This window comes from Theobroma cacao, chromosome 9 (assembly GCF_053813885.1).
Source record: "Theobroma cacao isolate CCN51 chromosome 9, ASM5381388v1, whole genome shotgun sequence".
Classification (NCBI taxonomy): domain Eukaryota; kingdom Viridiplantae; phylum Streptophyta; class Magnoliopsida; order Malvales; family Malvaceae; genus Theobroma; species Theobroma cacao.
In genome coordinates this window covers 1,020,730-1,032,901 of record NC_142647.1, presented here as the reverse complement: position 1 = coordinate 1,032,901, position 12,172 = coordinate 1,020,730, and the positions used below count along the sequence as shown (strand labels likewise).

At 30.7% G+C, this 12,172-nt stretch overlaps 1 protein-coding gene across 2 annotated transcripts; it reads left to right on the top strand.

Annotated features, from left to right (window-relative positions):
• Positions 1-4,818: 4,818 nt before the first annotated feature.
• On the top strand, positions 4,819-8,593 carry LOC18587734 (Aldolase-type TIM barrel family protein). Of its 2 annotated transcripts, none has more exons than XM_018128179.2 (6): positions 4,819-5,009; positions 5,226-5,614; positions 5,734-6,320; positions 7,061-7,240; positions 7,768-8,025; positions 8,160-8,593. In XM_018128179.2, exons 2-6 carry the CDS (start codon positions 5,230-5,232, stop codon positions 8,229-8,231), a joined length of 1,482 nt encoding a protein of 493 aa, XP_017983668.2. In that variant the 5' UTR covers positions 4,819-5,009; positions 5,226-5,229; the 3' UTR covers positions 8,232-8,593. The 2 variants fall into 2 exon arrangements, with proteins under 2 accessions (XP_017983668.2, XP_017983667.2); XM_018128178.2 differs by having other exon boundaries at positions 4,821-4,997.
• The last annotated feature ends 3,579 nt before the right edge of the window (positions 8,594-12,172 follow it).

The window sequence follows — 12,172 nt, the reverse complement described above, 5'->3', positions numbered from 1 at the left end:
ATAAATTACATATAAATTTAAAAATAAAAAATTTTAAAAATTAAATATATATAATTTTAAAAAATTATTTTAAAATATAACAACTTTTAACTTTATACTTTTATAAAGTGATACATTACCATTAAATGATATTATATATCGATAATATAATGATAAAAAAATGAAAGGATCTCGAGATTATTTTTTTGAAAAAAAATTAGATACTACCAATTATTTTTGGTGTGGTATTAAAATTGAGAGTAGAAATTAATTGTTAATTAAAATTTTTGGCAAGATGTAGAATTTTTCTTTGATTTTGGCTTTAGGGCGTGACAAATAAGCCATTTATGGCAAAATAAATAAATAATTCAGGATTTTCGTGTGTGTATTGATCACGGAGAATTAGGCGCGTGGAAAGTAGTGGTTGGAGGAAAGAGTCCACAGAAACCTTGGTTACGAGGGTTGAGCTGTCTGACGTGGATGCTAAACAACCGGTGGCATGATTATCCACCACCTTAGCAGTTCCTCCCTGTACTTCCACTTTATTTACAAAAACGCCCAAGAATGATTGTCCATGGTTTAGGTTATGTGTCAAGTTGAAAAATTTTTAATTTCCCTGTTTTTTGGATTAAAAAACCTATTGAATTATTCTATTTTTCAAATTAAATCTTTATTTTTTTATCCGAATAAGTTTTACTTGCTCAATCTATTAATTTTAACGAGAAATTAACTATCATCACTATCGAATGTCACATATCTTATAACCTGCTAGTTTATATATCAACATGATAATTATATGATAATTAATATAAAAAAAATCATGTAATCAAATCATATACCACATGAATTAAAGAAAAAATTAATTGAAATTCAATTTGCAATTGTTAACACTCTATTATAGTTAAGTGTCGTACGTTAATGTAACTATCCAAATTTAAACATCGAGAATATAATAATTTTTGGGTCTAAATCAATTATTTTTTTAAAATTTATATAAATTTTAATATTTATATTTAGATTTGATATGAGATGAAATATTACAATTACAAAATAAAAAATTTATTTGAATATAATATAAAAATAAAAACTTAATTATATAACTTTAACATAATTCACAATTTCTTTTTTTTATTTAAGCATTGCTTTTTTTACTAATAAATTAATAATATATGCTACAAAATTCTCGAATTAAATAATAAAAGGCGAAAACGAAAGTGAGCACGTCTTTTGTGGCAAACACTATAAAAAAAAAGGGGGGGAAATGGAAAATATCTAACGGATGGCTGACACGGTCGACAACCTTCGACGTTTGCTTTGCCTTGTGATTACAAGCCACGTATTCAAATCTCCTTTTGGTCAATGGAACGGCTAATGTACCTTTTAAAAGCAAGCCAATCAAAGCTTACCCGTGACTGAAGGTTAGCCGGTTAGGTTTCGTAATTTTCCTGGAAACCAGTGGGCATTTGTTGAACGTGACATGACTTTGGGATTACCCCTTCAGAGGACAGCTGGAGCTAAACCATATGTCAACGTGTCGAACGAGGATTGGGTGACGTAGACGTTATGAAAAAGACGTGTGCCGCGTGGGTTAGCCGACTTGCATGGTCTTTGGGGGTAATTTTGCATATTCGGCTATTTGCTAGGCTGGCTGGAATTTTTTATGAACCGGTCGAAGCCCTTCGCTTGGAAGCTTTCAACACAAAGTTTAGATTGTTCAATCCGTTAGGTTTTAAATTTTAAAAAAAAATTAATTAAATGGATAAATTATACTTTAAAATCCAAATAATGTGATAATTTCGACTTTAAATCAAAATATATGAGCATATAATGTTGTTATACTTATTTACTTAAGAGGGTAATAGTTCTTAGAGTAAATTGTGAGAAACAATTTTTCTTATAAACTCAATTCAAAAGATTTTTCATTACGATTTTAATTATTTTTAATCAATTTTTGACATGATTTAATAACAATGTTTTTTAAACAATTTCAGACAAATTAAAATGATTTCAGTTTTTTCTATACTGCCATCCAGACAAAAATTTTAAAATTAAATTTTAATTTTTCTCTTTTATCGAATATTGTCTATCTTGTCATTTAACTCTTTTTTGTCATCCAAAAAGGCAAAAATGATATCAATGTATGTGTTTTACGTTATTGAGTTTATTGATTTTTTTTATAAAATCTCAAAGTTGACAAGTTGAAATTGATTATACATACTTGTAAATTAGAATATTGTATAACTTTGACAACTTAAACCTAACTACAAGTAAGCAAATCAATTAGTTATTAGGTATAGCATTATTAGTTTTAAGACATTATATAACTGATTTTTAAGTATTGTGTGACTTAATCATTACGTCTCTATTTTTTATGTATTACGTGACTAATTTTTAGATAATGCCTAAGTCATACAATGCCTAAAAACTAGTCGCAGTGCCTTACTAATCAGTTACGCAATGCCTATCAATCAATCACGAAATACCATATTAACCAATCACACAATATTTAAAAACCAGTCATGTAATGCTTAAAAAACTAATCATTCAATATCCAAAAATCGATTATGCAATGCCTAAAAATACAAAAACTACTGAGTTTCATTTAACAAAATTAGCAACTTCAAACAATACACCGTAGTTCATTTAACAATATAATCAACGAACATGACTACTTTTAGAATAATGCTCAAAATACTGAAAAGTTTTTCTTCATATATAAAAAACTACTAAAAAATGCTTAAAAATGCTCAAAGATTTTTCTTTGTGTATAAAAAAATATTTCAAAATACTTAAAGGTTTTTATTTCTATCAAAAAATACTCTTGAGATGAATGGTTTGATAATTAAAGTTCAAAAGATATGAATCGGTTGGAGATATGAATTTAAACATATGAGTTAGTTTCATTAAGGGTAATTTTATTTAAAATTAATTTCTCTTGACTTAAAATAGTTAAAATTATAGAAAAACTATTTTTAAAAACACCTTATATATAAGAGGTATTTTTAAAAAGAATCTTAGTTCCTAGCTCAAAGACTTGTTGCATTCTTTTGTATAATATGATGGAGAATCAAACTCAATGTTTAATGCTTTTCAAGTAAATTTTGATTCATTTTCTTTTTGTTAATATTGGATGTTTATGGCGAAATCTACCTCTTTTCATATCCTCGTACTTTTTTCATTTTAAATTTTAATAGACTATAGCTCGTGCGTTGCACACAGGCCCCTTTTTACCTGTTTTTTTTTCTTTTTCTATCTCTCTTTAGGACTTCTTTTTACTTATGTAATAGATGATTTTATCACTAGAGTTTATTTATATAATTTCATGTATTTTAAGAAAGGTAAGGATATTATTATCTAATATATTGATCAAAGAATTTTAGCATATTACATATGTTATGTTCTAAATTTTTTAAAATGCTCTCAAAATCAATAGTCATTTTTCTCGATATTTAAATCTTAAATTTATTTTTTAATATCAGTATGTTTTGATATCTCTGTGATTAAAAAAGTGTTTCGTATCATCACGATCACATCTCATTGCTAAAAATAAATTCATATATGTGTTACTTTTTGTTCGGTGTATTAGCTTTGACTAGATTAATACAAAACGCATACCTTTATTTAGATTTATAAAAGGTGAGTGCACCATTAACATGAATTTTCTTTGTTTAAGCAAAATTTTTTATCTTTAAGCAAAATTTAGAAGTTCAAAAGTTGGATATTGAACAAAGCTTTAGGCTTGGCCTTGGGCTTCTGCAAGTTTCAAAGCCCGACAGTCCTGTCAACCTATTTACAAGTTACAATTTTAATTGGTTGGGAAAATCCTACTTGATTATAGGTGTTTTTGAAATTTTAGATAAAATTGCCCTTAAAGAATTATTTTCATATTCATTTACATGTAAAAAAAATATTATTACATGTATTGTTGAAAAAAATTTATTATATATCATGTTGAAAAAAAATTATTATATATCATGTTGAAAAAAATTATTATATATCATATTGAAAAAGAGTTATTACACGTCATATGAAAAAAGTTTTAAACTTGTTATACGACATATTAAAAAATATTATTATTACATATCATGTTCAAAAAAATTTTATTACATGTTATTTTGAAAAAAAAAATTATTACATGTCATGTTAAAAAAAGTTGTTACATGCTATGTTGAAAAAATATTATTCTTACATGTAATGTTCGAAAAAATTTTGCTATATGCCATTTTGAAAAAAAAAAAAAATTTACATGTCATGCCATGTTCAATAGATTTTTTACATGTTAAGGGCATGTGAATATAAACTAATAAATTAAAAAATATACATTGATGTTATTTTATGATATTTGGTCTGTAAATCAACAACGATATGACAATATGATATAAGATGGATAGAAAGAGGTGATAATCGTGGTCAAATTAGAGAGATATGAAAGACTAGAGAGAAATCGAGATATTTAATTTATTTAAAATAATTTAAAAGATATTTTTATCAAATCATTGTATTTTTGAAATAGACTTACGAGATTGATTATTTATCACAATTTATTCAATCATAAATGATACGTTGGAATCTATTTGATAGCTACATGTCTTACTACAGTTAAAAAAACGAATACTATCAATATCAGACTATGATAATATAATAGGTTCAAAGATATGACTAAAACCTACATAGTATTACCCCTAAAAAAAAAAACTACATAGTAATATAGTAAAACATAGGTTACTAATTTATATGATTATTTACTGATCACTAGTTCTATCATTGTAACTTCTATTTTAGATCAAACTGCGGAGAGATTTTGTACTGTTCTCTCTCAACCCAATCCAAACTAACAGCCCAACCCCAAAGCCTAAGGGGTAGTTTTTTACTGTCTTGGTAGTCAACAGTTCCTACTGTTTTTCTACGCGACCAAAAGCGAATCCCATATTGCACGCCGCTGCCGCCTACGATCATCTTTCTTCTTCTTCGTTCTGACACCCGACGTGCTCCTAGATTTTAAGTTCAAGATTTTTCAGGTCAGATTCATGGTTGGTCCTTTAGCTTTGATTCTTCCAGTTTCTGATTATCTTTTCCTGATGTTGGTAAAAGACAACTTGTGCTTTTTCTGGTTTTCTTTAGAATTTGGTTGAGATTTGGGAACTTGAGAAATTGCAGGGTTGTGTGTTGTTGTGGGATTTGTGGCCTTTGATTGCAGGTGTACTCTAATGTTGAGTATTTTTTTTGTGTTTTGATTTGTTTTCCAGACTGATGGAAGACGGGTTCGCAGCCTCAAAGCTGTTCAGCCAAGGCTACTCTTATACCTACGACGATTGTATATTTCTCCCTCACTACATTGACTTCCCTACCGATGCCGTGTCTTTGTCCACCAACCTCTCCCGCAACGTCCGCCTCTCTATCCCCTGCGTTGCTTCTCCTATGGACACTGTCTCCGAAGCCTACATGGCTGCTGCCATGGCTGCCCTTGGTGGCATCGCTATTGTCCATTCCAACTGTACTTCTGCCCAACAAGCCTCCATCATCCGCTTTGCCAAGTCTCTCCGTCTCCCCATTACTCCCTCTGTTGCATTTGCGTCGCCAGATACTCTTCCTGCTGCTGCTCCTCATGGAAGATATAATTTTGTTACCGACTCAGGTAATATAATGATAAGTTATCTTGCTGCTACAATTTATTGAGATTCAGTCTTTTGTCACAACTCACAAGAATGATTAGTAATTTTGTGCATATTAATTGTTGCGAAATATTTCTAACAGGCACTCTACCATCCAAGCTGTTGCGTTGTGTTGCAACTTCTGATTGTGAGAACTTGAAAGGTGAAGAAGTGAAAATCTTTGATTGCAAGCGGGATTGTAAGAGTGTGGAGTATGTTCCTTGGAATTATGATCTGGAAAAGATTGAGGCCATTTTGGATGAAAAGAAAAGTGATATTGTGGTGTTGGAAAGGGATGGTGAGGTGGTGAATGTGGTGATCAAGGAGGATCTGAAGAGGCTAAAAGGGTATCCAAAATTGGGGGCAGGGACTGTGGGGCCTGATGGAGAATGGATGGTAGGGGCTGCAATGGGGACAAGGGAGTCTGATAAGGAGAGGTTGGAGCATGTGGTGAAGGCAGGGGCCAATGTGGTGGTGTTGGATAGTTCTCAGGGGAATTCTATATATCAGATTGAGATGATCAAGTTCATCAAAAAGACATATCCTCAGCTGGATGTGATTGGTGGGAATGTTGTGACTATGTATCAAGCACAGAATTTGATTCAGGCAGGTGTAGATGGGTTACGAGTTGGGATGGGATCTGGGTCAATTTGCACCACACAAGAGGTTTGTGCTGTTGGACGAGGACAGGTAAAAACATCTTTATTAGCAGCTTTACCTTCAATAAATGTTGTTGAATAAATTTTTCAATTGATATTGGTACTCATCTTGATGGTAGGTTGGCTTTGCAACGTGACCAAGTCTGTTATTTAAATGCTTCTCGTTTGTGAGAAATATGTTTATTGCTTGAAGTCTTGAAATTGTTAGTTCTTAAATATTTTTTATGTCCATTAGTTATAGTTAGTTTCTATATGTTCAAATTTCTTTTTGCGCTGCAAACTTTTTCCCATATTTGAAGGGTGGCAGTGTCTGGAAATATATCTTAAATGGTAATGAAGTGTGGTATAGCCATCACTGGAAGAATGAATTTCATTGGTGGAGATATCTGATTTTTATTTGGTAGATAATACTAAATTTCTAAAAGATCATGAGGTCAATTTTTACTTTGCATGGCATGCTTTTGTGTATCCATAAGGAGTGTCCATTATGCAAAATCAGATAGCCGTTGGAGCAACCAAAACAGCATTTCCATTAATTTTGTACTTAACAGTAGACAATCTTCTGTTTATGCAAACATTTATGTTTAAATAACTACTAATTTTCTTTTAATGATTAGGGATTTTACTACATGTGTGATATTGCACATAACTACATCTATTATCTATTGCAGAAACTAATACCAAGGGAAAATGTTACAAAATTAATTGAAAATATCATTTTATCATACTGTTCTTTCATCTTATGTGGTCTCTTGTCTTGCTGCCTCCTAGGCAACTGCTGTTTACAAGGTATCATCTATTGCTGCGCAACATGGTGTGCCTGTCATTGCTGATGGTGGGATTTCAAACTCTGGACACATTGTCAAGGCTTTGGTTTTGGGGGCATCTACTGTTATGATGGGAAGCTTTTTAGCTGGAAGCACTGAGGCTCCTGGAGCTTATGAGTATAAGGTATGACACTGCTTTAGCCTTTGGGCGCTATCTCTTTTCAATCATTTTATATTATGGTGTCCACCAGCCAGGAGTTAGTGAGAATCTGATTCTTTTGTTTGTGAATCTTATCCAATGGAGGCATAATTTTTCTGCTTAATTTTTTGTCTATATGGTTTTCTTTTAGTCGATTTCTTATGTAGTTTCATCCTGGATGTATGTTGATCTTAGAATCTGAGCATTCATAGATACTTTGATTCTAGTGAACAGTAGAATATCAGTATTTCTGGATACTCATTAAAAATTTGTTGATTGAAAATTTTATTTCTTTGTGGGGTTCTGAAGCAAATATACAAATTGAATCTCAATGAATCTGTAGTATATTTGGATAAAGCATTTATGATTTGTTAATTGAAAATTTTATTTTATTGGGGGGTTTCAAAGCATATGGGCAATGGTGCCTAAATGGAACAAAGATACATACATGTGCACTTTGCATTTAACTTAAACCAATCCTTTTCTACAATCGTAATGTTATGCTTTGCCAGAATGGTCAACGTATCAAAAAATATCGTGGCATGGGCTCCCTAGAAGCAATGACTAAGGGGAGTGATCAGAGATATTTGGGTGATACAGCCAAGCTGAAGATTGCCCAGGGAGTTGTTGGAGCAGTTGCGGATAAAGATTCTGTACTAAAGTTTATACCTTACGCAATGCAAGCAGTCAAGCAAGGGTTCCAGGACCTTGGTGCTTCCTCTTTACCATCTGCACACGAGCTCTTAAGATCCGGCACATTGAGGCTAGAGGTTAAAAGTTTATACCTGTTATTAGCTCCATCTTTGCACAATTTGCAATATATTTTGTCGTATCTTCTTATTGCCTGTTTATGGTACCATTGTACCATTCACTTTTAACTTTGCTCTTATGTTGACTGGAACAGGTCCGGACCGGTGCAGCACAGGTTGAAGGTGGAGTTCATGGTCTGGTTTCTTATGAAAAGAAATCCTTTTGAGACTTACTTGCTGTTGGTGGCTGCATGAGGATCTATACTTTTTAACTTCAGCAACACTCAGAAAAGCAATGCTTATGATGGTTCCTCTACAAGGTCTGTCATGGTTGCAAGAGTATCTACTTGCCTGAGTCTGTATTAGAGTCCCATATGAGGACTTTTATTGTATAATAAGGGGCAATTTGGAATATGGGTCCAGTGTGAGGCCCTTTTCCCAAACAGGCCCCAAGTCAATGTGCTTTTATGTTTTGAAAGATTGGGTATGTTTTGTCCATGTGACATCACAAATCTAGTTCTGAGAATGAGGGGCATAATTTATATATATTGCCCAAAAATCAATATCTTGGGCTTGATTTTGGTCTTTACTCAAATTGAATTTCATTTTCTGTTTTAGCAATGCGCTTATACAAGTTCAAACGTCAAAGCTTTAAACCCGTTTTCAAGCCCAGTTTATTTATTTTCTTTTTTTTTTTATTATTATAAGAGTGAGATAACTTTTTGATATTGCTTTCCATTCTCTCCATTTTGAGTGCCTTCTGTCCTGTTCCTATGCATTTGTGATAGATTTCCTCGTATGAGTATGTAGCACTCACATTTAGGCAAGGAAATGTGTATTGCTTGTAAATTCAATATTGTACAAAAGAGAGTGGAACTTTTTATACTCTTTAGGAGCTTATTATAAAAAAATTGGCAAACCTCTCAAGACCCTTTTCGAACCGTCTTGTGTAGTGCTGTTCAAGCGAGTTTTGCCCGCAAACCACCTTGTGTTCTTATAGTTCTCCTTTGAGATCGTGCTCTAGTGTTTTAGAGTGTGCAAGTAGATGGGTTACCTGCACACTTTCACCTCGTGTTTGGTTGGAGGAATGGTTAAGCCATTACCATTTTAATCCTAAGAAACTTTTGTTTATTTGTTTGGTTGTGAAATAACTCAAGAAATAGTTATTCCTTTAGAATGGTTATTTTTCGAAATTATTTAAAACTGAAAAATAGCTAATACTACTCTCTCTCATGTTATTAACTCTATGGTATTAGTTTTCCATGGTTGAGGAATAAACTTAAAAAATAATAAAGATCAAAATGTTTTTTACAAATTTAAAAAATTAAAACCCTATTTTTATAAAAATATTATTTTTTCTCCCTCCTCTCTCTTGATTCCAACTTCTAATAAAGTATTAATATTTAAATTATTAATTATTGATATTTTAAAAAATAAAATAAATTAAAAATAAATAATCATTACAACATTTAAATTAGAAATAAAATACTAATAATTAAATTATCAATTAGTATTTTTTTAAATAAATTATAAATTATTAATATTTAAAAAATAAAATAATCATGATAATATTTAAATAATAATAAAATATTAACATTTTAAAAAATAATGATTAAATTATAAAATAAAATATTAATATTTAAACTATCAATTATTACTATTTTAAATAAATTATTAATCATTAAAATTTAAAAAATAAAATTAAAATAAATTATTATATATTATAATAAAAGGTATTTTTATCTTTTTATTTTTTTCTTATTCCAAAATTATTTTAACCGATCAAATACAGTAATAAGTCATTCATATCCTATTCCATTCGTTCTACCAAACTACGTAATAACTATTTTATTATATTCTCACAAAATAGCTATCGTATTTCATTTTTATTTATTTCCTGAATTAAACGTGCTATTAAGGTCACAAGCAGGGTAGAAAGGCGTGTTGCATTTGTTTTGTGACATAATGTTTTTTAATATCAAGGTCTATACATTTAAATAATAATAAATAATGAGTATGTACCTCTAATTAAGGTTACTATTTTCTTTCTCTTTCTCTATATTTAATCAATTATGGTGTCAAAATTAAAAGCTGATTAAATTGTTTGCTCATCCGGCAAGTTAGCTGAAGCACCAATGGCCCACTAATTGATATGAGGGAAATAAAAGCTACTAATTAAAAATTGTCATTAATTTTCGTGGCTGTCCAATGCTAGATTATTCTTACAAGTTAAATTAAAGAATTGACTTGCTTTAATTTCTGGCATTTTTTAAATTACCTTGGCCCTTCAATGTCTAAAGTATATGCTCATAAGTCATACCCCATTAAATTCATGTGTCTCCCAATTGTCAAGTGAATTATTAAAAATGGTATACTAGTAGACACTAGTGTACTTAATCCAATATAATCTTAACAACTCTTGTTAATCATTTACGTTTAATCATGCTAAATATTAAATAAAAAAAAATCGAGTTTTGATTAAAGAATATGTCACAAAATTCCTAACTACTCTATTATAGTTGTAAACATTATACAATTTGTTTACATTTCAACTTTATATTACTCACATGATTCATTCAACTTGATTTAATTTTCATAAACGTGTCGGTTCGACTTGTTTATCGTCGGGAGGAGATCAAATTGTTCAAACTTTAATCAATAAAGTTAATTTATACAATAGGAATTTTACAATCAAATGATCCAAAAAATTTAAAGCTACATGTCTTTTAGCAATTGTAGCTTTATAAAGTAGGGTCATCTACTTCCCCTTGTTAGAAGTGTCTGTCTAACCCCATTGTTCTTTTAAGACTTACATAATCTAGCCATGTGACAACTAGTATAATTTAATTATTCTTAGATTATTATTATTTTTTAATAAATTAAAAAATGGGTAATTAATGTTGAATTATTTAACGACGATTAATTTTCTGTTAAAAAAATAAAAAGAAAAAAAATAATGATTTTCCCTCTTTCATATTTGTATAAAGTAAAAGACGGTTAGGATTTCATCTCACAAAAGTAGGTAGAATGGATTATCTACACAACTCGTGGAAAAGGCGTTGTGGGTTTTGACTGATGAACCCCTAGAAAGCAACTTTTGATCGAATTACTTTGCATGCGGCAACAGCTTTCATTGTCATTCCTGCCAGGCCTGGCCGCAATGTGTTTTTTGCTCAATCAAGGCACTTCGTTACATTGAAATCGATTTTACATTTAATATGGTAAGAATAAACAAGTCCATTCTCCTACTAATTGAATGGTTTGATTGATTGTAATATATCAATAAATATACTAATAAATTTAAACATAAACGTGTCCATTAATATTGAAAATTGACATTTTATTCTAAAATAATATATGTCGCAAGACATATAAATCTTATCATTGTTACATTTTTTTTACGTAATATGAATTTATTTTACTCTTTTTATATTGGAGAAACAATCGGTAATTTGATCATAATCCACCTATATTTTATGTGATTTTAATTTTTTTTCATATTAATTTTTTGTTTATAAATTTTGTTCTCGTAAAACATGTTACAGCATCAATTCAAACAGTTAACTTATTTCTTCACATTTAAAGATAATCGATGAAAAATCGAAATAGATAGAATTTAATTAACTTAAATCGAATGTCTCATTTGGAACTTGGAAGAACCAAGTGTTGTTGGATTTGCATTTTCATTTGCAATATAAAATGGGGAAAAGTTACAGTCACGCAACGATAAAAAAACCCAATTCCTTTTGCAATTAACCATGTTTTCATATGGGAATTTGAGCTCAACGATATTGAAGAAACAGACAGAAAACCAAATCATATGTAGGCGTAGAAAGCATAAGGTGATTTGTCATCTCTCATAATTGTTTAAACTCATTCCTCTGTTATTACATGCAAATGCAGGTTCGGATAAACTTTGCTGACAGTGAAGGTTAACCACCCTCGAGATATCTGACTAAGTCATTTGATCAAAGGGGGACACGAAGAATTTTTAGCACCTGGTTTTGCCATTATTTTTTTCTTCAGTATGAAGGTGGGGTCTCAGAACCAGACTCAAAAATGAATGGAAACCCACGCCCAAAGAAAAGAACGAAGCAAAACAAGCAGGGTGGGGGCCTGGGGGGGTACTTGTCTCATCTCACAGCTGTGAACTGCTGGGTGTCCGCCT